The 27,828-nt window shown below is 36.5% G+C and overlaps 1 protein-coding gene across 1 annotated transcript in view; it reads left to right on the top strand.

Moving 5' to 3' along the window:
- The window catches only part of RADX (RPA1 related single stranded DNA binding protein, X-linked), a gene marked incomplete at both ends in the record, with an annotated part of 59,901 nt that extends 33,738 nt beyond the window's left edge, over positions 1-26,163 (top strand). Inside the window, 4 exons of the mRNA XM_084258780.1 lie at positions 2,903-2,976; positions 6,841-7,131; positions 19,126-19,293; positions 26,033-26,163. Of these exons, the coding sequence (XP_084114906.1) occupies positions 2,903-2,976; positions 6,841-7,131; positions 19,126-19,293; positions 26,033-26,163 (664 nt within the window). The remainder of the gene's footprint in view (positions 1-2,902; positions 2,977-6,840; positions 7,132-19,125; positions 19,294-26,032) is intronic.
- Positions 26,164-27,828: the final 1,665 nt, after the last annotated feature.

Consider the following 27,828-nt stretch of genomic DNA (forward strand, 5'->3'; position numbering starts at 1 on the left):
TAACATTATTATAAATTATTTCTACTTTGCTTATATTAGCAATTTCTCAAAAATCTTTTATGTTCTTATACTTTTTGTATAGTGTATTCTGTTTTCTTAGATTGTAGTCATTAGTTGTAGTTGACTGTATAGACTGTATATTTCATTATACAATGCAAGATCACTTACATTACCTCATTTGAACCTCAACTTCTTTGTGAGGGAGGCAGAGGGTAATTACCTCAATTTTAAAGAAAGAAATTTAGAACCTCCCTGGTGACGCAGGGGTTAAAGTCTCAGCTCTATCAAGCTGTCACCAGCCACTGCACTGCAGCATGAGTAAGATCCCTGGCCAGGGAGCTACCCACATGATGCAGCAGACCTCTCATGTCTTGCCCGCTGCTCCCCTCAGCAGTGTTATTTCAGTAGATCTGCCTGTTCTCCTCCCCACTCTGTCTCTGATGAATCCTCTCACCCACCCACCCCCCGCACCTCTGGCCTACACCCCAGTTCTTGTATGCATAAGTAAATAAAAATAAATCTTAAAAAAAATACAGAAGAAATTTATGTGTGTGTAAATTGAATATTTTTAATCATTTGCATGAAAGATGCTTTGTAAGGCCATGATAATATTAATTATAATCCTGTTACATAGATGAGGGAATGGTATACCATAAATTCTATGAGACATTTATCTAAGGTGAATAAATGGGTGATAAGCACAAGGTTAGAGCACACCTATCATATAGCTTCTGACATGATTTTTATAATATTCTGCTGCTACTCATTTTTATCTTTTCTTCTTAAAGCCCTCTTTTCCCTTTCTGTCTTTAGTTATCCTTCTGTACTTCTTGTCTTTTTATTTATGATCTCTCTTTCTTTCAGTATGTTCAGTTGTTACTGATAGACATATACCTCCAATTTGGTCATTTAACTCCCCACCTTTAAGACATTTAAGTTATACAAATAAATGATTATTTATATTCCAGTGAAAATCTCCTAAGCCACATTTTAAAAGCGTTGTAGAATATAATGGTGATGTTAGACTTTAGAAAATTATTTCTCCTATTGTATATTTTAGATGGAAAATATCACCTTATAATCATATTTTAGAAAGTATATGTGTTGTTCAAGGCTCTCAAAATGCATATCATTTAACTATTTTTGGTTATTTAGATTTCTCTCAGTTGATATTTTCAGTTTACTAATTTCTATAAATACCTCATGTTCAGTGATTGATGAAAGCTGAAACCACAACTATAAAATGTTATTTGCTGTAGTTTTTTAGGTAAATGGATGCATCCTTCCTTCATGAAAGCTGCTACTTTTTAAGGTTTATTTTACACTGTTGTTTATTTTTGGAAAGTATTTGACTTCTCCCTTCTGGTGTAGTCCCCATAGTTCTCCCATCACCACAGCACCCATGATTCATCACCATAGTCCCTTGTGCTCGTCCCTCCCCTGTTTTGGCCCCTCTCCCATTCCCTCCTCTTCTCTATGCCTCAGATCGATGGTCAGCTTGCAAGTTTTGTCTTTTTCCTGACCCTTTGTTTGGTTTCTCTATGTTCCACATATAAGTGAATCCATTTGATATTTGTCTTTCTCCTTCTGACTTATTTCGTTTAGCATAATCCCTTCCAGCTCCATCTATGTTACCACAAATGGCATGAGTTTATCTTTTTTGATCACTGAGTAGTATTCCATTGTGTATATACTCCACATCTTGATTCATTCATCTGTTTTGGAACATTTAGGTTGTTTCCATATCCTGGTTATTGTAAATAGTGCTGCAATAAACATAGGAGTGCAGGTCCTTTTCAAATTAGTGCTTTTTTGTCCTTTGGGTAGATTCCTAGGAGTGCAATTTCTGGGTCATATGGTAGATCCCTTTTTAGTGTTCTGAGGAAACTCTACACAAAAGCTGCTTCTTTTTAATTCATTAATAATTCAGTAGTGAAATGAAGGATACTATTAGTATACAGCAAAAATCCATTGACAAAATAAGTTGATCAATAATATATGACATTCTACGACATGACATTCTATTTTACTTTATGTTTTTAGTTTGGAAAATACGGTAGAAAAAAATCACAAAAGTATGTTAAAATCCACATGATGGAAATTTTTCTTATAAAAAATTGGGGTCTCCTAAGTTTCAAAATATATTTCCCTTTTCTGCCATTCATTTCATTTCAATAAGCAATTATTGAGGAGATATTAAATAAAGATACAAAAATTGAAAATGAGAAAGTCTAGCAGAGCTTATAGCAGAATCTGGTGTACGAAACAGACAGATAAACCTGTATTTCAATGCACTCTGATGAATGCTATGATAGAAGTTTATTCATGGTGTTATGGTAGCATATTCAAGAGTCAGTGAGCTTTGGGTAGATATTGAGAATGTCTTCTTATTGGAAGAAATGACTGAGCTAAATTTTGAACAATAAATAAGAATAAACCAGAATGAGGTAAAGAGGCACAGGGTTGTTTCTGGCAGAAAGAAAACAAGGGTGGGTTGAAGCAGCATGAGGCTCGTAGAAAATGCTGAAATGAGATTGAAGAGTTAGGTGAGATTGTTTTCTAGAATATTTGAACAAAGCAACATAAAAGTGGCTATTGAACTAATTTTTAAATTCCTATCACAAAGAGAAAAAATATATCTTTAGTTGATATTTAATAGAGATGAATACTTCCTTCTTTTGGGGAATACTCCTTAAAAGATTGTTTATATCTGTTACAATGTTTGAATTATGTTATGTATAGATATTTGCTCATAATTTTAATGTATTTTTCTTAATTATAAATGTATTCCTTTAAGAAATTAAATTATGTTTTCTAAATTTATTGAATGAGAATGGAACTAGTTTTTTTCCATTCAAGTCTCTTTTGTAACTATTAGTTATCCTTTTTTCAATTTTTGTAGTGTTCCTGCGTCTCCGTCAGAAACTTCTGCACAAGCAAAAGGAAATAAACCTGGCATAGCAAGTATCTCACAATGTATGTTTTATTATTTCTATTTATTATAATTTATGCAATTTTAATGGAATATTATATATCTATATATAGCTGTGTGTATATCTATATATCTATATCTATATCTCTCTATATATAACTGATTTGATTCCACATTTTGTGTTGTGCCTGCTGCTAGCATCATATAAATACTTTGACTAGGAATATAGCTAGTTGGTTTCCTTTCTATTAGCTTAGGTCCTTGTCAAAAGTACTTGTCCCACTAATTATAATAAAGTAGAAATCAAAATCAACAAGCAAAACTATAAACCAGAGACACACTACGGGGTTGGGGAGAGAGGAGAGGAGGGATTAGGGTCAAAATAAGGGGGGTGGGAATTGTATGGGGAATATAACCAAGATGAAAATGCATACATTGTGCAAAAATGAAACATGATGTAAAAAATATATAAAATAAAATTAAAAAAGTACTTGTCCCAACTTTAGAACAATTGGGTATGATCCCCGAAGAGAAAGATAAACTTGTACTTGATATACATAAGATTCCTTGGTAGTACATCCCTTAAAATATACTATTTTTAACTATTAGAAAAATAAGTAGGAAGTCTAATTTTTATTTAACTATAAACATAGATTAAGCTTTAAAAATAATTGTAGTGGTAGTAACTTTACTATTGGGTTGACTGACTTGAACTCTGAGTTCATTTCTGAAATGATTTTTTAACACAGTTTAGGTGACTTGTCTTTTGGTTTTTGTTGATGCTAATAATGATGAATTTTTTCCCTCAAATTTTATTGATTTGCCTCTTGTTTACATAACTATATAATTTTGGGAATACACTTTCACATGTTCATATCTGTACTTGCCTCACTCACCCTCTAACATATTGTCAGTCCCAGATCCCTAACATCTTCCCTGGCCCTTCTTCCATCCCCATTTCATCTGGTAACCAGCAATACTACTTCTAAGTATTTATCAAAGAATAGGAAAATGTTAATTTGCTAAGTTTTTGTACTCCTGTGTTCATAGCAGCATTATTCATAATAGTCAAATTGCAGAACCAACTTAAATGTCCATCAGCCAATGACTACATAAAGAAGTTATGGAATATACACTCAATGGAATACTACTCAGCTAGTAAAAAAGGATGAAATCACCCCTTTGGGTACTAAATGGATAGTTCTTGAGGTGATTATGCTAAGTGAAATATATCAGAAAGTGATAGACAGTTACTAGATGACTTCTCTCATGTGGAATATAACTAACAAATAACAATCAAAATAACTCTTAGACTCTGTGAAAAATATGGTGGTTACCAAAGGGGAAGGGTGCTTACCAGAGGAGGTGGGAGGAAAGATTGGAGAAAGTCAATGTGATAGAAATTTGTTGGTGCTTAAGGTAAGACTTATGCAATTTTTTAATTTTATTTTTATATTCCCCATACAATTGCAACCCCCTTATTTTGACCCAAATCCCTCCTTTCCCCGCCCCCCCCCCCAATAGTGTGTCTCTGGTTCATAGTTGTTTGTTGATTTTGATTTTTTCTTTCTTATAGCTATTCTTTTTCCTGGTCTTTATTTAGGTTTTCTAGATTCCTGCTATGAGTGAGACCATCCGGTATTTTCCTTTTTCTTTCTGGCTTATTTCACTGAGCATGATCCCTTCCAGCGCCAACCATGTTGCTGCAAATTGCATGTGTTTATCTTTTTTGACTGCTGAGTAATATTCCATTGTTACACATTTTTTTAAAGATTTATTTATTTATGCATACAAGAGCTGGAGTACAGGCCAGAGGTGTGGGGGGTGAGAGGATTCACCAGAGACAGAGTAGGGAACAGAACAGGCAGATGGACCGAAGTACACTGCTGAGGGGAGCAGCGGGCAAGTTCAGGAGAGGTCTGCTGCACCATATGGGTAGCTCCCTGTCCGACCAGGGATCGGACTCATGCTGCAAAGGTTGTGGACAGCTTCATAGGTTGTGTCTTAACCCCTTGCAGCACCAGGGAGGCCCAAGACTTACACAATTTCTGGGCCTCCCCGGTGGCGCAGCGGTTGAGCTCTGGGTTGCGAAGCTGCCCGCGGCCTCCGCAGCGCCGGTTCGATCCCCGGCTGCTCCCCGGCCACCGGAGGAGGGTCCCACATGGCGCGCAGACCTCTCCTGCCGCCCGCTGCTCCCCTCAGCAGTGTACTTTGGTCCTTCTGCCTGCTCTGCTCCCCGCTCTGGCTCTGGTGAATTCTCTCACCCTCCCACGCTTCTGACTGTACCCAGTGCATGTATAAACAAAACAAACAAACAAAATAAAATAAATAAAACATGCCTCTATTAAAAAAAATATTAAAAAAAAGTTTCATGTTAAAAAAAAAAAAGACTTACACAATTTTTGAAGAATGAATTTGTTACTCCCAAAATTTACAGTAAGTCAATTAAACTTAAAAATTAATAAGTTAATTTTTATAGTAAATAAATAAGTTAATCAATTGATTTTTTTAACTCTTTTGTAATATTGTGATATTTTCAATTTCTGGTAGATAAGAAATATTGCTCAAGTTTTTCATTTTCCATACTATTTTACCTCGCAATAAATTTTCATTATTAATTAAAACTTAGTAAAAATTAAAATCTAGTCTCTGGCTACTTTTAAGAAATTAAGAAAGTAGTTTGGGAATATGAAATAAAGTTTAGAAAGCGGAAACATTATATTAAACATTACTGAAGCCTTGCTGTTGCAGTTCCTTCTGCCTCCAAAAGGTTTTTTATACTGGGATAATAATGAACACCCAGGTATAGGTAGCCTTCAGGGAAGCAATTTAGCAACTTTGGTAAACTGAAATACAGTTGCTGTAAGTTTGCCTCAGCTAGCAGAACTGCCAACGTGAAGGTCTTATTCCAAAATGTGTTTTTCCTGATTATATCACTTCTTCAATTCCTAGGGTTTAATGTATATATGTATAGGAGAAAAATATATTCTGCCTCATCATCTAAATGTGTTCGATAAATTGTACATAAATTGACTCAGTGATAGAGAACAATCAAGATTAAGGGGTTTTTCATCTCTTTGCTTTCCACTTGTTATTTATATCTGAAGGAAGTATTACATGTAATAAATAAATGGTCCTATTGAAGGATAGTTGTATCCAAGGAAAAGATTGGATTTAATCAGGCTATTTTTAGCAAAGATTAGGAAAATTTTATTTTAAATTCCACCAGTAGTGAGTGGTGGTCCATCCCATCCTTAAAGATTATTATTCTCATGAATTTCACTTAATGTGAATTTGTCATTGAATATAAGAGCATTTAGAAAATATGGAAAAAATCACAAAGCATATAATTACAAATTTCCATAGTTTTGTCAACAGAGAGAAATATCAAATTTTAATAGTTTGGAGTAAAAATTTATTTTAAAAATTAATTCAGGGGGCTCCCTGGTGGTGCAGGTGTTAAGTCTCAGCACTATGAAGCTATCAGCAGCCACTGCAGCACTAGTTCAATGCTGGCCCTGGGAGCTAACCCACATGGCACAGCAGACCTCTCCTGTCTCACCCACTGCTCCCCTCAGCAGTGTATTTCAGTAGATCCACCTGTTCTGCTTCCCACTCTGTCTCTGGTGAATCTTCTCAGCCCCCACCACCGTACCTCTAGCCTACACCCCAGCTCTTGTATGCATAAAGAAATAAATCTTTTAAAAATTAAAAAAAAAAATTCAGTTCTTTCCTCACTTTGATAAGAATGGGGGGGGGGCATTCAATTTACATTCTGTCGGTAGCTATTTGATATTTAAATTTAATCAAAGTTCCTCATTAATCTGTGGTTTTTTTTTTTTTGTAGCACAAGATTAATTCAGGTAGTTTATAGGTCACTTGTGTCCATTTCATTATGTCTTTAACAGGTCGAGAAATTGCAAGAACTAGTAACGTAGGAAAAGCCAGAAAAACTATATCTGATAAGTGGGAAAGTCAGCTTTGGAGAGAGAAAAAGTTTGGCTTAATAGATCACCTGCGTTACAGCTGTGTTTATCCTGAAAGTATTCCACGGAAATTTATTTTTGAACATAGGAAGTTTCTTACTCAGCAGTTTAATTCTCAGCCTGCAAAATACATACCACCTGATGGAATACCCCCAAAACTTGATGATTTTAGGAGTGCTCGCAGCCTTGGATATTTTGAAGTAACCATTCTAGGTAAGTCAACTGTTTTCTTTAAATATTAAGAATGTAATATATTTTAAATATAGTTGATAATATTTTGCTTTAAAAAATTAACGTCACCCCCAAGGAGGGGGGGTGGTCTCCTTAGTAAGACCAAGGAGAGTTCCTGTTTGTCTCAAACCAAAGGAATGAAGTAATAATTCTGGACTACTTGATCTCTAATTGTGGACTTGTAAACATTGTCAAGTTCTTGGAAAGTGTTTTGGAAGAGAAGAATGGAAACCAAGGGACTTTTCCTCAGCCCTGACTATCTGACTACTTCTAAATCTGATTCTGTTCTCCTTTTGCAACACCACTTTCTTGCCCATATTTTCTGCCACTCGTGCATTTGAACCATCAAAGGTTAAAATGTTGGTTAAAGAGAAAGAGGTAATAATTGAGAGATGCTCCTATGAACAGAGGTCTAGTTAGCCCCTAAGGAAAATAAAATCCCCAGGTAACTCAGGTTGAACAGAAAGAAGCTATTGAAAAAGCTCCCAAGGTCTGATAAAGGGAAATAAATGGATTTTCTCAGGTTGTTAAAAACTGAGAAGTAGCTATAGAACTTACAGAAATTTAAAGTTTTTTTCTAATTTATATTTATTTTCTAAGTTTAATTCTAGTAAATGAAAAATCTATACAAAAATTTCATTCTAAAATAAGATCTTAGCCAAAATGAACTATTCTCAGAATGAAGAAAAATTTTTTATTTAATTTGTATTTTAAAAGAAAGTCTTGTTACCTTAAAATGAAAATATAAGGAAAAATCACTAGCAAAGTAACTTAATGCCTGAAAGAAAATGCAGTTCATAGATTTTTTTCCAACTATAACACTTGGATGAATTGCCTTGACCTTTATCAAGATTCCTTTTCCCACTTTACTCTCTCTTCTTCCCTACCTCCTCACACAAAAATGTGTACATATATGTGATTGTGTATATGTCCATATTCTACAAATAGTGTATACATGTAGGAATTTCCACTGGCTCTATTAGACTATCTCAGACTTTAGTTTCAAATGTTTCCTTTCACTTGATTGCATTATATGCTCTCTTTTGGTAGCTTATCATTCTTAGTTTTATATCTAGGAAACAAAATTTACAGCAAATATTTCCTGTATATCACAAAAAGAAACCATGGAAATCATGAAGTTCTTTTGGAAACATAGAAATCAAATGTTTTTCTTCTTTTACCATAATACTAACCCATTAAACTGACCCATTACATGTCTTACAAGTAATTATATTTATAGTTTGGGCTATATATTACCTAAAAGCAAGAAGGCAAATGTATCTTTTTGCCCATTCAGGTCTAATCCATGTTAGAATTATGCTGTTTTATATTCTACCTGTTTTCCAGGTTTTAACATAGTTTAAAGATAAAAGACAGTGGAGAATAAGGCATGTGTGGATAAACAATACAGAACATTTAAAAGGAGACAAAGTAGATGTTATTAGGTACTTGCAGATGACCAAATTATTATCATCTAGCAGCAGTTTTTCTGTGAGCTTTTTACAGGAGGGGAGAAAAGGGGAATTTTCATAATTGAATTATTTAATTTTAGTGTTAAAAGAAGCTTGAATATCTATCTTCTAGTGCTACTCACTAGTAGATAGAAGTTAGGCCATGCTTAGAAATTATGTCTCCCCAGTCTCTAAACATATCATCCTTTGCATAGAAAACAAAAACTTATATATAGGGCCTCCCCGGTGGCGCAGCGGTTGAGCGCTGGGTTGCGAAGCTGCACGCAGCCTCTGCGGCACTGGTTCGATCCCCGGCTGCTCCCCGGCCACCGGAGGAGGGTCCCACATGGCGCGCAGACCTCTCCTGCTGCCCGCTGCTCCCCTCAGCAGTGTACTTCGGTCCTTCTGCCTGCTCTGCTCGCCGCTCTGGCTCTGGTGAATTCTCTCACCCTTCTGCACTTCTGACTGTACCCAGTGCTTGCATAAATAAATAAATAAATAAATAAATAAATAAATAAATAAATAAATAAATCTTCTTAAAAAACAAAACAAAACTTGTATATAGGGATCCTGTTATATTTTTCTCTCTGACAAAACTCATCTGAACTTGTTTATATGAAGTTACTGTATAAGTAACACAGACTAACAAATGGGTTGATTAGCTTTAGCTACAGTTTTCTTTGTTAAAGATATGGAAATGCTCTCCAGATAGTTGATTCATGCATCAAGCTCCTAATACATGTAATCAATATATTCATTATTTAGATCTTAGTAAAGCAGGTCTGTAAAGAAGTACATTTTTACCTTAATTATTGCTATATGATCATAGTACTTCTCTGTTGGTTTAACTTAAATCAAAGAAAATCTAGAGAATTAAAATGAATGTTACTGATGCAGTGATTTTCATAGACCTTGGTGGAAGAGTGTAGCCTATCAATATCATTTGCGGGAGACCTATCCAGATTTCTTGGAATTCTGCTACACTCTAGACAAACAGCCCATTCAATCTCACTGCCCTAAGTAAAGGATACTTATTGCCATAGAGGGCCACTGGTAAGAATGCACCTTGTGTGTCAGGTATGCAGGAATATAATAATGTGCAGGAATATAATAATGGTTGAGAACTACCACTCTCTTAATAATACTTGAAGTATAGATATTCTCTGATTTTGGTTAAGAGCTGAGTATCAGATGTGAATGTGGTGAGTTAATCATATCTTTGTGAAAGTATGAGCCAAGTTGTATTGCCATACTAGAAAATGACCTATGCATTTTAAGCATGGCATGAGCAGTCAACTCAGAAGAGAGAATTAAATGTGTTATTAATATACAATTTGTTAAGAGAATTCTAGAAGTGAAATATTATTTTGAGTGTGTTCTGTGCAAAGGGACAAATATTATTCTGTAAAGGACACATAGTAAATAATTGAGACTTTGCAGGCCATGCAGTTCCTGTCCCAAGTACTGAGCTCTGCTGGCTTAGTTTAAAAGCAGCCATATATAATACATAAATGAATATGCAAGACTGTTTGAACAAAAACTTTATCTGAACTTGAACCTCAAGATTTTCATATATCACAAAAATCTTGTGACTTTTCATTCATTTGTCTTATGGAAATCTAGAGATAAAAACCCCAATAACAACAAATATGATTTAAGGAGTACTGTTAAAATCATTTTTTCTAAATTTTTTGTCAAAAGATTTTTTTTGTCAGAAATTTTTCACATGGTTTATTCAATTTCATTTTCTGCAACATGCATGCATTCATTCATTCATTCATTCATTATTTTAATTGAAGTAAATTAGGATCCTCCCCATCAGGTGTCGCCACTGTAGGGCACCCTCCATCAAATCACTCATTGTCAACCATCAAAGTCCATTGTGCCTCCCTCCCTCTTTGTGAATTTACTGTTCTAGCTAGCAGTAATTGTAACATCAAGGTAATTTAATATGCTATAGTTATATTGAAATAATAAGGCTTTGCTTATCTCGATTGTTTTCTCCTATTAAAGCAATCAAGATGACCAACATAATTGCTGCCCTTCTTGGACTGAGGACCAATTATTTTTACCTCTCTTTCTTTGGTGAAGGAATGCCTCCATTCTTGCTGAGGCCTACTTCAACCATTAGCTGAGTAGCCGTGGGTTTCACCATTGTTGGTTCCCTTAAAGGCTACATCCTCAGCATACCCTATCCCACTGGGATGCTTCCCATTCTGTAACTCAAATGGAGCAGCATACTGGTTCCAGAGCTAGATTATTGTTGCCAAACCTTAGTTCAGATAAACTACAAGTATACCAGCCATGTCCCGCTGTTCTACCTGCCAGGAGTCAGAGTGATGGACCAAAGGGTACTGCTCCCCAGCCCAGGAAAGGGTTCTTGAGACCCTCTGGTAAAGATGGAAAAGATAACTCCACAGACAGCAGTGAGGGCAGGCATTTACTGATTAACTGAAGAGCAAGGAAAGAAAGCTCTGTGGTGATCTCTCTGGGCATGAGAGAGATTCCCCAAATGCCAAGGCTAGGGGTCTATATAGGTTTAGGAATGAGGTTTGAGTACAAAGGAATTAAACTTTATTGGTGGAGAAAGCAAGGACTGGACTTGGCTAAAGTCAATTTATTGTTGCTAGTTTCCAGGACCAATCAGATTGGTGGTCATGCAGAACTTGTGACCATCTCCAGCGTGAACATTTTATGGAGTCTGTGTGCCTGTAGCTCTAGTCTGAACCAGACTGGTCTCAAGATCTGTGACTTCCTTTTTTTCTGGGTCTGCAATTCCCTTTTCTTCCCATAGCAGCCAAGTTGATGAGCTGTGGAAAAATAGCTCAAAAATGGTTTAAAAAAATGACCTGCGGAAATTTATGGCAGCAGGTGTCTGGGCCTAGATCATCAGGTTTTTAACCTGTTTACCAGCCCATGGGGACAGCAAAATTTTGTCATGGATCCTTTCATGTCGTTGTCCCGGGACCTTTCTTGTCTCAAAAGTAATTTAGTCATTAAACCTCAAGTGCCTACTATCAGATTTCATCACTTTTTTCTCCATTTTTAACATCTTTGAAAATCAGTATATATTTTGCAATTGATGTCATACCATTGTTTAGTTGATGATATTTTTCCTTATACAATAATCTTACCATTATATAAAATAATGATCATCTTAAAATCATCGACATCTTAGATTCGGTAAGATAAGGTATTTGCCGAACACTGCTGGCTGCTATAATTACAAGTCACCCTTCACACACACACAAAAACATACTTTTTGCTGGAAAAGAAACTCAGTGATAACAAAGAATTGAGAAAGAAGATACATAAATTACATGCAGTACAGTTTACAAAAAAAAAAAAATAGGAGCTTATTCGTTCGGATTTATATTACTCTATATTACTCTATATTGTTATTTTTTTTAAAGATTTATTTATTTATTTATACAAGCACTGGGTACAGTCAGAAGGGCGGGAGTGTGAGAGAATTCACGAGAGTCAGAGCGGGGAACAGAACAAACAGACTGACGAGATACACTGCTGAGGGGAGCAGGAGAGGTCTGTCGCGCCACTTGGGACCCTCGCCGATGGCCGGGAATTAAACCGGCGCTGCAGAGGCTGTGGGCAGCTTCGCAGCCCAGTGCTCAACCGCTGTGCCACCAGAGGAGGCCCCTAAAGCTGTGTGGAGATTTCTGGACCTACTAAACATAGAGCTTCCATATGATCCAGCAATTCCACTCCTAGGTATTTACCCAAAGGACACAGAAACATCAATTCCAAAGAACACCTGCACCCCTATGTTTATAGCAGCACTGTTTACAATAGCTAAGCTTTGGAAACAACCCAAATGCCCAAAAATAGATGACTGGATCAAGAAGATGTGGTACATATATACCATGGAATATTACTCAGCATTCAAAAAAGATAAACACATGCAATTTGCAGCAACATGGATGGCGCTGGAAGGGATCATGCTCAGCGAAATAAGCCAAAAAGAAAAAGAAAAATACCGGATGGTCTCACTCATAGCAGGAATCTAGAAAACTTAAATAAGGGACCAGGAAAATGAATAACTATAAGATAGTGAAAATCAAAATCAACAAAAAACTATGAACCAGAGACACTTTTAGGGGGGCGGGAGGGGAGGGATTGGGGTCAGAATGGGGGGGCTGCAATTGTATGGGGAATATAACAATAAAATTTATTTAAAAAAAAAAAAATAAAAAAAAAATAAATGGGTCAAAGGAGAAAAAAAAAAAAAAAATTTATCATAAACAAAAAAAAAGTAACTGAATTGATGAATGTATTAATTATCTTTATTGTGGTAATCCTTTTATAATATATTAATGTGTTAATCATTATTTTGTACATCTTAAACTTACTCAATATTAAATAAGTTTCAATAAAAGGACTTATGAGAAAAGAAAAAGAAAAAAAAATAAATAAATAAATAACACATAGATCACCATTGACGTGCATTATGCATGCATATTGTGGAGAGGATGTTGTGTTCATATCTTTTTTGTAATGCAAATGTGAGTGAATTAATATTTGAACATTTAATGCACAAATTGCTAAGGCGTAGTATTTGAAAAATATAGCTCAAACGTACACAAATGTACATTTGTTCATTTTAACAAATATTTACCAAGAGCTTAATGTGTGCCCAGCACTGTTCTAGGTGCTAAGGTTACATGGGTGAACACAAGTCAGGGAGTTTGAAGTAGAGTGGGAAGGTGATAATTGCTAGAAGAGAGGAGGTTGACAATGCTGTACTAGGAAAGGGTTAAGTTTAAAGAGTTGTCAGGGGATATCTCCCTTAGTAATATTTCACCAGAAATCTGAAAATAAGATACCAGCATGTGCATGAGGTTTCCCATCATGAAGGCAAAGTAAGCCATGGGATTATATAGCAAAGGAACATTCTATGCACAGGAATAGGCGTACAGAGGTCCTGAGGCCTTTTTACTTTTATATTTGCATTCTAAACCCTAGTTTTAAGTGAACTCAGGACAGATTTTGCTAATAATGTTGAAGCTAAACTCATAGTATTCGATAATTTAGAGAACATCTTAACATAGTATCAATGACACACAATAATAAAGCCACCTTCCTGAAAATATTGGGCTTTCCAGTTTCTGGTATTTTTGCAATTTTAATATATATTTCCTTTTTTACAACTTGGAATGCAACCATATATTTTGGTCATTAGGTAGAGTGTTTCTTTTTTATTAAAAACTTATTAAATTGATGGCATATGTAAAAGTTAAACTTAGTCTTAGAATCAAGAAAATAAGATACCAGCATGTGCACATTCACATGAGGTTTGCAGCATTGCTAAGAGTTATGGGGTAGCTATACTTCTTACAATACTCAATTAGATTCCTCAGTAAATTCTAGATATGATCACTGTTTTAGTTTATGAAAGTCAAAATTCAGTAATAATTAAAAAGCTTTAAATAGCCCCTAATTGTATGTTAAACTAAAGCTATGGAATTTAGTGTTATTTACCCATAAAAAGCAGTGAATGGCTTTGTATTTCTGGATCAGTTTACATATTATCAGGAATGACTTTGTTTAGTCATCATTAGCCCTTACTCAGTACTTAAGAATGATTGCAGTTGTAAGGATGAATAGGAGAGCTATTAGGGTCATAGACTCTATAGGAATCAGTAGCTAAATATCAGGGAAGAGTGAAAGGGAGGCATTAAGGATAAGTTGCAGGTTTCTGGATTGGATATCTGGATGGAATTCATAGAGATTTAAAGCTGTTGCTCTATGTTAACCATTACTCTGGCCAAATGGACTCCTTACTCTGGTTTATACTTTTTTTTTTTTTAAAGAATCTGTACTTTTTTTTTTAATTTTTGTAAAGATTTGTTTTTATTTATTTATACATGCACTGGGTACAGTCAGAAGCACAGGAGGTTGAGAGAATTCACCAGAGCCAGAGCGGGGAGCAGAGCAGGCAGAAGGACGGAAGTACACTGCTGAGGGGAGCAGTGGGCAGCAGGAGAGGTCTGCGCGCCATGTGGGACCCTCCTCCAGTGGCCGGGGAGCAGCCGGGGATCAAACCGGCGCTGCAGAGGCTGCGGGCAGCTTCGCAACCCAGCGCTCAACCATGGTGCCACTGGGGAGGCCCTGGTTTATACTTTTGACTACTCCCTGTCCTGCCTGAAATAGCCTCCTCTAAATTTATTTATTTTAAAATAATTTATTTGTATATATTTTACATCATTGTTCATTTTTGTTCAATATTTGCTTTCTTTTCTCAGGTGTAGTCCCCATAGAATTTCCACCACCAAGTCACCTGTGCACCATCACCATAGTCCCTTGTGCTCTTCCCACCCTTGTTTTGATCCCTCTCCCTCCCCCTCCCCTGTAGAATGTTTCAGATTTATAGTTGCCTGTTTATTTTTGTTTTGTTTTTTATTGTTATTATTTTATTCCCTGATCCCTTACTTGGTTCCCCTATATTCCTCCTATAAGTGAAATCATCTGATATTTTTCTTTTTCCTTCTGATTTATTTCACTGAGCACAGTCCCTTCTAACTCCATCCATGTTGCTATGAATGGTGTTTATCTTTTTTGATTGCTGAATAGTATTCCGTTGTGTGTATATACCACATCTTCTTGATCCAGTCATCTATTTTTGGGCATTTGGGTTGTTTCCAAATCTTACCTATTATAAATAGTGCTGCAATAAATATAGGGGTGCAGGTGTCCTTTTGAATTAATGTTTTTGTATCCTTTGGATAGATCCCTAGGAGTGGAATTGTTGGGTCATATGGTAGCTCTATTTTTAGTAGTCTGAGGAACCTCCAGTCAGCTCTCCATAGTGGTTGGACCAGTTTGCATTCCCACTAGCAATGTAGGAGAGTTCCTTTTTCACCACATCCTCACCAACATTTGCTGTTGCTTGTTTTTAATATATGCCATTCTCACTGGTTACACCAGTGAGATACACACTGGTATCTCAGTGTGGTTTTGATTTGCATGTCCCTGATTATGAGGGATGTTGAACATTTTTTCATATACCCATTGGCCATTTGCATTTCCTCTTTGGAGAAATGTCTTTTAAGTTCTGCCCATTTTTTTGACTCCTCTCAGTTTATTTAAATGTTCCTCATTTTTCGGAGATGGACAAATTCCTACAACTCTACAATCACCCAAAGCTAGATAAAGAAGAAATAGAACACCTAAACAGACCAATTACAAGCAGAGAAATTGAAATGGTAATCAAAAACCTCCCCCAAAACAAAAGCCCAGGACCTGATGGATTTACAAATGAATTCTACCAAACATTCAGAGACGAATTAGTGCCTATCCTTCACAAACTCTTCCAAAAAATTGAGAAGGAAGGGACAATACCAAACACGTTCTATGAAGCCAATATTACACTAATACAAAAACCGAACAAGGACAACACAAAAAAGGAAAACTACAGGCCAATCTCCCTAATGAACACTGATGCAAAAATCCTCAATAAAATTTTAGCTATCAGAATCCAACAATGTAGCCATAATATAATTCACCACGACCAAGTTGGATTCATTCCAGTGGCACAAGGATGGTTTAACATCCGAAAATCAATCAACGTTATCCAACACATCAACAAAAAGAAATATAAAAACCATATGATAATATCAATAGATGCTGAGAAAGCTTTCGACAAAGTGCAACACCCATTCATGATAAAAGCCCTTGAAATTCTTGGGATACAAGGAACTTACCTCAACATCATAAAGGCCATCTATGACAAGCCAACAGCCAGTATCATTCTCAATGGTGAAAAGCTGAAAGCAATTCCATTAAGATCTGGAACAAGACAAGGATGTCCACTCTCACCACTGCTTTTCAATATAATACTGGAAGTCCTAGCCAGAGCAATAAGACAAGAGAAAGACATCCAAGGAATCCAAATAGGAAAAGAAGAAGTCAAACTATCACTATTTGCAGATGATATGATAATATACATAGAGAACCCCAAAATCTCCACAGAAAAATTAATTCAACTCATCAATCAATTCAGTAAAGTGGCAGGATACAAAATCAACACGCAAAAGTCAGTAGCCTTCCTATACACAAACAATAAATCTGAAGAAGAAGAAATAAAAAAAAACCATCCCTTTTATTATCGAAACAAAAAAAATCAAATATTTGGGAATAAATCTCACAAAAGAGGTAAAGGACCTATACAAAGAAAACTATAAAACACTGTTAAAAGAAATAGAAGAAGACACAAAGAAATGGAAAGACATCCCCTGCTCATGGATTGGAAGAATAAACATTATTAAAATGGCCATCCTACCAAAAGCAATATACAGATTCAATGCTATTCCAATCAAAATCTCAATGGCATTCTTCAAAGAAATAGAACAATTATTGATGAAATTCATATGGAATCACCAAAAACCCCGAATAGCCAAAGCTCTACTGAAAAAAAAAGAAGGGAATGGAGGCATCACACTCCCAGACTTCAAACTATACTACAAAGCCATAATCATCAAAACTGCATGGTATTGGAACAAGAACAGACATACAGACCAATGGAATCAAATAGAAAATCCAGAAATAAACCCACAGATTTATGGTCAACTAATCTTTGACAAAGGAGCAAAGACTATGCATTGGAGCAAAGAAAGTTTGTTCAATAAATGGTGCTGGGAAAACTGGGTCGCTACATGCAAAAGAATGAAGCTTGACCACTACCTCACACCATACACAAAAATCAACTCAAAATGGATTAAAGAACTAGACATAAGACCTGAAACCATAAAATACATAGAAGGAAATATAGGCGAAACACTACGGGATTTGCACATCAAAGACATCTTTACAGACACATCACCCAAAGCAGTGATAGTGAAGACAAAGATAAACAGCTGGGACTACATCAAATTAAAGAGCTTCTGCACAGCAAAAGAGACAATAACAAAAACAAAGAGAAACCCCACCAACTGGGAGAACATTTTTGCACCCAACACTAATGATAAAGGACTGATCACAAAAATCTACAAAGAGCTGATGAGACTCAGCAACAACAAAGAAAATAATCCAGTCAAAAAATGGGCAGAAGAGCTAAAAAGAAACTTCTCTGAAGAAGAAATGCAAATGGCCAACAGACATATGAAAAAATGTTCAACATCACTTGTAATCAGGGAAATGCAAATCAAAACTACCATGAGATACCATCTCACACCAGTGAGAATGGCACATATTAAAAAAACTAGCAACAACAAATGTTGGCGAGGGTGTGGAGAAAAAGGAACTCTCCTGCACTGTTGGTGGGAGTGCAAACTGGTTCAACCACTATGGAGAGCTGTGTGGAGATTTCTGGACCTACTAAACATAGAGCTTCCATATGATCCAGCAATTCCACTCCTAGGTATTTACCCAAAGGACACAGAAACATCAATTCCAAAGAGCACCTGCACCCCTATGTTTATAGCAGCACTGTTTACAATAGCTAAGCTTTGGAAACAACCCAAATGCCCAAAAATAGATGACTGGATCAAGAAGATGTGGCACATATATACCATGGAATATTACTCAGCATTCAAAAAAGATAACACATGCAATTTGCAGCAACATGGATGGCGCTGGAAGGGATCATGCTCAGCGAAATAAGCCAAAAAGAAAAAGAAAAATACCGGATGGTCTCACTCATAGCAGGAATCTAGAGAACTTAAATAAGGGACCAGGAAAATGAATATAAGAAAGTGAAAATCAAAATCAACAGAAAACTATGAACCAGAGACACTTTTTGGGGGATGGGGGGCGGGAGGGGAAGGATTGGGGTCAGAATGGGGCATTTGCAATTGTATGGGGGAATATAAAAATAAAATTTATTATTTAAAAAAAATAAAAATAAATAAAATAAAAATTAAAAAAAATAGATGTTCCTCATTTTTCAGTTCCCAGCTCAAAATCCTCCCTAGGAATTCTTTTTGATCTACCCTAGCTGGTGTTCAGACCCCATGTAAGACAGTTACAGATCAGGATTCATTTTGTTCCCCCATCTCCCCTTAGCTACCACAACCTTTTAGAGCCCTGATGGGGAATGATTAAGGTTTGTCTAGTATATTTGAAGACAGGTGGGACCTAGTTACTACCTTCCCTGCCTTTGCCTGAATCATACATCCTTAAGTTCAAATAGCAATAGGGGAACCAATCTCTGAATTCATACCCTATGATAGCACCTGTGATGAATGACCAAGAAAACACTCTGTATGTCTTCATTTATATAACCAGACAGTCAATCCTCTGGATATTAAGATTTAAACCTTCCAACAGTAGGGGAAACATTTTGAAATCTTATTTACAGCAGTGGTGATCCATTACACCAAAGTTTCTCTGCTTTCAACCAATAGCATGTATTCATAAATGCTTATATAACTAAGGATTCAGTCCCCAGTTCTGAAACAAAATTTTGTGAAATTACTAAGTACATACTGGGATCAAACCAGCAAAGCTACACTCATTAGCAACAAGTACTAACCCACTGAACTTTTAATAAAGTATGTTTTTTCTATAACAGGTCTGAACCATGAGATAGCAATTGATGTTGCATTTCTACCCATGTATTGTCCAGAAGACCTCAGAACATCTCAGATAGACACATTGTTAACCTGCATGAATTACAGCTGCGTGTATCCACCTGAAATAACTGACAATGATAGATTGCCAGGTCCAAGGGCAGTTGCAGGTAAGAAAATCTTGGTATTCTTTTCACTCAGAAAATGAAATTATTATAAATAGCTCTAACCTTAAAATGTTACTATGTGAACACTTCTAACCTTAACATTTAATACAGTTTAAAGGGTTATTTGGTAAGTGATCCCCATGAGACTATATTCTTAAATAAATTAATGGTTCCTATTCCAGGCAAGCATTAAGAATATTCTAAATCTAAGTATTCATAGACCTAAGTGGTATGCACATGGGGCAGTGCAAATTCTGCTCTTCTCTCCTTTTAACTCTGGCGAGACTAAATGTCCTTGCACCTTGTAGTTGCCTGAAATATTAATGCCTCCATAGTATAGTATAGAACAATTGTTTTCTCTTATAAATATTTAGTTACTCGAGTGCTATGCAATAAATTCCTTGAGGACTGCTAGGACTGATGTAGTCCCAATAGTGAAACCCTTCAACCAACTAATTGTGTAGGCTGCTACCAAACTTTAAATTATTCCTATATACCTGCAAAAGTATGTGTCCAATTAAATTATCCTGTTCACTTTCTGCTGTTGTTTCTATTTCCTAAGCATGTGGTAAAGTTTCTAGCACTTTTTGTTGAACTTACAAGGAAATTACATTTTAAAGAGCTTTTAGGAAAGCCTTTTTATTCTCTTGGGATTTTGTTGTGGGTCTTTCTAAGATGATGAAACTCTTGAGTGTATGTTGTTTTTAAACAAGTCCTAAGAGCGGTGCCTGGTGATGAAGTAACTTATGGAAGTAATGGCTATTACTAACTGAACTTGAATAACTTTCTAAGAGATGAGGGATTTTATTTCCCCATTTCTCCCCTCCCCCCCAGCCTTTAGTAACCTCTGTTCTGCTTTCCGTCGCTATGAATTTGCCTATTCTAAGTGCTTCATGTAAGTGGAATCATATGATATTTGACCTTTTGTATCACTTAATATAATATTCTCAAGGTTCATCCATGTTATAATATGTATCGGCATTTCTTTTCTATGACTATATTTTCTGTATTCCTCTGTGGTGGTGGTGGGGAGTTGTGGGGTGTGTGTGTGTGTGTAATCACATTTGCTTATCCATTCATCTGCTGATGGGCATTTGAGTTGTTTCTACCTCTTGTCTATTGTGAATAATTTTGTAATTTTGCTGTGAAAATTGGTATATAAATATATTTTTGAACCCCTGGTCTGTGTTTTGGTCATATACCTCAACGTGGAATTGCTGAGTCATATGGTAATTCTATATTTGATTTTTTGAGGAAACACCAAACCATTTTCCACAACCATTGCACTATTTTAAATTCCCATGGGCTATGCTGAGTATTCCAGTTTTTCTTCCTCCTCACCAAAACTTGTTACTTTTCTGGGTTTTTTTGATAACAGCCATCCTAAAGTTATATGTCATTTTGATTTTGATTTGTATTTCCTAATTATGAATGGTGTAGAACATCTTTTTATGTCCTCATTGGACATTTGTATGTCATCTTTGGAGAAATATCCATTCAAATCCTTTGCCCATTTATGAATTGGGTTGTTTCAGGGGCTTTTGTTGTTGTTAATAAGGCTTCAATTTTATGACTTAAAATTTCTTTTTTTTAAAGATTTATTTTTATTTATACAAGAGCTGGGGTACAGGCCAGAGGTCCGGGAGTGTAAGAGGATTCACCAGAGACAGAGTGGGAAGCAGAACAGGCAGACGGACTGAAGGCACTGCTGAGGGGAGCAGCGGGCGAGACAGGAGAGGTCTGCTGCGCCATGTGGGATTCTTCCTGGCCGGCTAGGAATCAAACCGGCGCTGCAGAGGCTGCGGACAGCTTCACAGCATGGCGCTCAACCTGCTGCGCCACTGGGGAGGCCCATGACTTAAATTTTTAATCCAGGGGCCTCCCTGATGGTGCAGGTGTTAAAGTCTCAGTGCTATCAAGCTATCACCAGCCACTGTGGCCTGAGTTTGTCCCCCTCCAGGGAGCTAACCCACACAGCAGTGCATGCAACAGACCTCTCCTGTCTCACCCACTCACTTCTCCCCTCAGCAGTCTATTTCAGTAGATCTGCCTGTTCTCTTCCCCACTCTGTCTCTGGTCGATCCTGTTATCCCCTGCACCTCTGGCCTACACCGCAGTTCTTGTATGCATAAATAAATAAAAGGAAATCTTTTTTGAAATTTAATCCATTTGGGGGCCTCCCCTGGTGGCTCAGTGGTTGAGCGCTGGGCTGCGAGGCTGCCCGTAGTCTCTGCAGTGCCGGTTCCTTCCCCGGCTGCCGGCGAGGGTCCCACAAAAAAAAAATAATAATAAAAATAATCCATTTGGAATTTATTTTGGTTCAGAGACTGAGATAGAGATCCAGCTTTATTTTCTCTCAAGCAGTTAACCTTATGTCCCAAGGCATTTATTTAATAATGCTTACTGAATTAATGTCCTAATTGTTATCATTTTCAACCATGAGGTACATTGAGTCAATGTATTCATTGATAAACTTTTCAGAAACAGAGCATGGTTTAGAGGAGTTTTAACATATTTAAGGAAACAATTTTTTTGTCTCTTAGGTAATGCAGGGTTTCCATACTATTTTCAGAGACAAGAATTACAAGATAGGTTGTACTGTGCTGAGGTTACAAAACAACTCCAAAGTCTCAGTGACTTAACACAATAAAAATTTATTTCTTGCTCAATTCACGTATGGTGCAGTGAGCAATTAACACTCTTCCCAAGCAGTGATTAAGGAATCCAATCTGTTTCCACCTTGTTATAGCCCCAATAGGAACAGATGACTCCTAGGGTTATATAGGCAGAGGAAGAAATGGAGGCACTGCCTTTTAATTGTGTTGGCCTGGAAGTGACACATCACTTTGGCGTTCTCATTTGCCAAAAATCAATTACATGATCCCAACATAGCCACAGGGAGGGCCAGAGTGCTTTGTCTTCCCATGCAATCATGAGAATGAATGAGTGGAGAACACATAACATTGTCTTTGTCACACTCGCCTGATGTATTTGTGGATGTTCTTAAAAATCTGTAATTTTTGTAAATATAAGAATTTAAAAGAAACTTATTTTATAGGTGAAGTACTTTTGAGAAGATTCCTTTTTGATATAAATGATAGCACCCTAATGTCGTTAACTAGAAAATGATCGTTGTTCATATTTGAGGGTTTGCTATGTGTTAGCAAGTACTAGTAGTTTTTATTATATTCATTGTGCCTATCAAAGATGCATAATTTTAAATCATTCATTAGATTTCGTGACATGTCTAGCACAGGTGGATTTACTATGAAGCATAAGTTCCTTCCAAGGCCATCTTGTTATTCTTTTGTATATTGTATTCTTTTTCATAAAAGGGTCCCCTAGTAGTATACCCTTCAGGCCCTACAAAACCTAGACCTACCACTCCCTCTTAGCACTGTTTTGAAACAATGTAGCACTAGCACAAAACTTGAAAAATGCATTTCTGGAAGCCAGACTCTTTAGATTAGAATTACCATGTGACTTTGCTTAAGTTACTTAACCTCTAAGTGTTTTAGAATTCTTTGTTACATGTAACCACTGAAATCTGTGATCTATTAGTTAAATAGTGGTCAGTTAAGGTTTTGAATGAGTTTCCTTAACACTTGGAGCAAAAAGTAAATAAAAAAGGAAGAAATACTGTCCCAGTTTTTGCAGATTGCATCTGTGATGGCAGGTACCCCTTCAACACTTAGGCAGGCTGTGTCTAACTCTGCCTAAGCCTTTACTTCCTGTTCTGAAGTGCTTGTAGATCAGCCCTAGATGAACAATTAGCATCTTCTCAGGGCCTTTTCTAAAGCCTGGGTGTTCATGTGGCCTTCTTGATTTCCTGTGTATACAGGAATTTTTAAAATCTGCGCATCTCAGGGGCCTCCCTGGTGCCACAAGGGGTTAAGATGCAGCCTTTGAAGCTGTCCGCAGCCTCTGCAGCACGAGTTCTATCCCAGGCTGGCCAGGGAGCAACCCACATAGCACAGCAGACCTCTCCTGACTTGCCCGCTGCTCCCCTCAGCAGTGAACTTTGGTTGATTTGCCTGTACTGTTTGCCACTCTGTCTCTGGTGAATCCTCTCACCATCACCACCACCCCCTGCACCTCTGGCCTGTACTCCAGCTCTTGTATGCATAAATAAATAAATCTTTAAAAAAATAAAATAAAATCCCCACATCTCTTTAGCCAACCTTTTGTCACTATTGCTTTGCCCCAACTTTATCATTCTAGCTGCACTGGCCAATGGGTTTACCTTTATATGCTTTCAACAAAAACCCCTGGGAAAGCCGCCCCAGTCTTGGGAATGCCCTGAATCAGGAGAAACAAAAGCAACCCCTTTCATCTGTCCTTGAGGGAGCTGCCCAGCAGATCAAAACACACAACCACATCTTTGAGAATAAGGGCTGCATGCTCCCTCTGGTACTGGCAACCATTTTTCTGGCTGCTGCTCATCTGGGGAGTGAGGAGTGTAGGAAGGCTATTTAAAACACCGCAACACTCTCTTACTGCAGTGTAGCGATGTCATTCATTAATCTTTCCCCTGGTTATTTTAAGTTTTTTTCCCCTAGATTTCACAGTTCTGGAAAAGTTGACCTGAGAGTTTTTGCCAGCATATGAATTGCATTAATGGAGGCACAAAGCCCTGGAATTCCCTACTCTGCCATTTTCAGCAATGTCATTGGCCTAATCTATCTTCTTTAAAACTTCTAAGCACATCCAAACCTAATTTAGTTAATAAAGCCACTTCAGGGCCTCCCTGGTGATGCAGGTGGTTGAGCGCAGAGCTGTGAAGCTGCCCACAGCCTCTGCAGCATGGGTTCAATCCCGACCTGCCAGGGATATGCCCACATGGCTTGGTAGACCTCTCCTGTCTTGCCCGCTGCGCCCCTCAGCAGTGTATTTCATTTGGTCTGCCTATTCTGTTCCCCACTCTTTCTCTGGTGAATCCTCTCACACTCCCTCACCCCTGGCCTGTACCCCAGTTCTTGTATACATGAATAAATAAATCTTAAAAAAAAAAGCCATTTAAGGCACATATTAAAAAAACTAGCAACAACAAATGTTGGCGAGGGTGTGGAGAAAAAGGAACTCTTCTGCACTGTTGGTGGGAGTGCAAACTGGTCCAACCACTGTGGAGAGCTGTGTGGAGATTTCTGGACCTACTAAACATAGAGCTTCCATATGATCCAGCAATTCCACTCCTAGGTATTTACCCAAAGGACACAGAAACATCAATTCCAAACAACACCTGCACCCCTATGTTTATAGCAGCACTGTTTACAATAGCTAAGCTTTGGAAACAACCCAAATGCCCAAAAATAGATGACTGGATCAAGAAGATGTGGTACATATACACCATGGAATATTACTCAGCATTCAAAAAAGATAAACACATGCAATTTGCAGCAACATGGATGGCGCTGGAAGGGATCATGCTCAGCGAAATAAGCCAAAAAGAAAAAGAAAAATACCGGATGGTCTCTCTCATAGCAGGAATCTAGAAAACTTAAATAAGGGACCAGGAAAATGAATAACTATAAGAAAGTGAAAATCAAAATCAACAAAAAACTATGAACCAGAGACACTTTTAGGGGGGCGGGGGCGGGAGGGGAGGGATTGGGGTCAGAATGGGGGGGCTGCAATTGTATGGGGAATATAACAATAAAATTTATAAAAAAAATGAACAAAATACAAAATTCAGTATAATTTTACCATTCACATTAGCAGGAGAACAATGGCAAGTGGCTTTGGACTACTATTCCATCTGGCATTTCAGTTTCTGTTTAGATTAATAGGTACAATAGGAGTGGAAATTTTCTGGGCTAGAGTTTAATGGTGATCAGTGCTGCTCCTTTCTGAAAGGACCCATCCACCTGTGGACAAAGCCTTCTGTCTGTTACCATGGCCCTGAATAAAGTGACTGATGAGCATGTGAGTCTATTTCATGTTGCAAAAAGGAAGAACTTACATTCCAGTTAACTACACTGTCTCATCCTGATACGAATTATGCCAGCTGAGATAATCAATCACTTATCAGGCTGCTGAGAGCCCATTAGCATGTGGTTAACATGCTAGTGATCACGACAGTATTCTTCAATGTGGGAAGTGGCCCTTTGGTATAATACACTTCAATAGTTTAAGCTCAATAATAATAACTCTTGTTTAACAAGATATTAGATTGACTCTTATAAATTAGAAGATTGTTTTCATGATCTATGTAATCTACTCTATTAATAAAAATAGAACTGAAGCCTCTTGAAAAAAAAAAGCCATTTAAAAAAAACCTTAAGTTACATATATTTATTTTGTTTTAGTAACTTCAGTTATTGATAACTTGTAATTTGAAATATTTGAAAAGTTTTGCAAACAATTGATAAATTTCAAAATAGAAAAGTTGATCTTTGCACTTCCTTGAAGTATACAATAAATTATTTACTTGTCACCATGTAAATGACCTTGAAAATATGTATATTTACTTTGCTTCACTAAAATATTTAAAAATAAAAACAACAATATGGTAGTCGAATTCCAGCCACTACCTCTTGACATTATTGATAACACCTGTTGGGTGTATTCACTTTAATTTGCAGAAGTTACGATACAACTTGGATGAATGTGTGATGAGTTGGATGGAAGGAGAACATAAAGGACAGTTTGAGTATTATAAGAAAAAAATCAGCTTATGTGACAGTAAATCCAAGTAAATATTTAACTATTTTATAATACTTACCATCTGCTTTTTTACTTTTAGGTGATATTATAAAAGCAGTAACGGAACTGGATAGAGTACATATCGTCGGTATCTTGGATATCTGCAATTTGGGTAACAATAAAGTAGAAGTCTTTTTGCAGAAAATTTATAGCCCAGAGAAAACTTCTTAAAATTTGACAAATGAAATTATTCAGAGTATAAAGAGGGCATTGCTTTAAAAATACTCTGTCATGTTGTTGGCAATTTAAGTAACTTTTTCAGCAAGAATATGATATAAACTATAAGGTTAAGTGGTTTTATGTTCATTTTGTGTTTGGAGCTACCAAGCTTCATCTTAAATTCATTGAAAAAGTTATCAAAACAATTTTTTTGTGTTATCAAGAAAATGTATCGTCTATATGTCCGTTATCTTGACGTGTGATAATTGTGTTCACTTTTCTGTTTGTGAAATGCATTTTAATTCTAGAACCGCAACATCAGGCATCCTGACTTACAAGAGTAAATTTTCATGGAAACTTAGCACCTTTCCACTTTTTCTCACATATAATGAGAAATTATTAATTGAAATTTGAAGATGAAATTCTCTAAAAGTGGCAAACATGCATTTCTCATTTCAAAGCACACCTGAATTGGTATTGTTCAGTTGTTCTGGTCTTTAATTTGGACAGCCTTACAGTAAGTGTGCTAAATTGTCTTAAGGTTTTATACTTTTTATTGTGACTTCATATCCTTTGAATTTCTAAATGTTTTGACTAGTGTGTGATCTTAAAACCAGAGGCTACTGTATGTCTATATTCTTGCTATTCATTTATAATTTGGGTACATGTGATATGAATTCAAATAGTAAAGTTTTATCTCATGTTAACATTTTAAGTGCTTGTATTGAAAGTATAAAACATTTAACTAAGGGAATTTCTTTTATTCTGATTGTCTGTTCCACTTCATTATAACTGTAAATGGTCATTCCACATTTGCAAGGTCCTGTGGTTGGTTGATATCTCTGTGGTTAGATGAGCTAAAATGACCGCCGTCACTTGAGTTAAAAAGAATTCTGTACAAGATGAATTCGATTGTAGTTAAGCTATTAACTTGTGGGGTTTTCTTCCAGCCCTACAGTTCAGTGACTTCATATGCTATACATTTGAAATGTGTTAGGCAGCTCATAAGCATAAAGATAGATGCTGCCGTTTGTTCATAAATGTGTTCGGTATTTTGTTCCTTATAAATGTATTTAAATGTTAATTAAAATAGTGTGAATTTTTCTCGTGTTAAGATTTTGATTGTATTATTAAAGAAGTTAAAACATAATCACCTTATGGTCTCCTTTCTCACTTTGTATGTATTTGATGTTTTTCTTCCACATTATTGGCTCATGACAGAACTACATACACTTGCTAAATGAGCTGACATGATTCTGCCATTGGTTCCATTCTTCCATATGATTCTTCTTCCAACAGATTGAATACTTGTTTATGAAAAGAATCTGGGTTTTTGTATTAAACTATTATAAACTTTAAAAGACAAGTCAAATTTAATGCTACATAAATGTTAGATAAGAGGAAATTTAATACTTAAATAGCTATTAACTAAAAATCTTAGGCAGAGATTTCCAAACTATACACTTTAAAGGTGTGATTTCTTTGCTCATATTGCATGAGAAATATGAATTTTTTTAAATTTAGGATTTTCAAGAACAACTTTCCTAGCAGTATGTTTTGTATTCTAGTAATGTTTTTATCCAAATTTGAAGTTAAACATCTGTGTCCACATTTCTCGTGGTTGCAAAATTGGATAGCAGCTATGGTAGTTTCCTAAGAAAACAGCAAACTACTACC

Source organism: Talpa europaea, assembly GCF_964194135.1.
Source record: "Talpa europaea genome assembly, chromosome: X".
NCBI classification, from domain to species: Eukaryota; Metazoa; Chordata; class Mammalia; order Eulipotyphla; family Talpidae; genus Talpa; species Talpa europaea.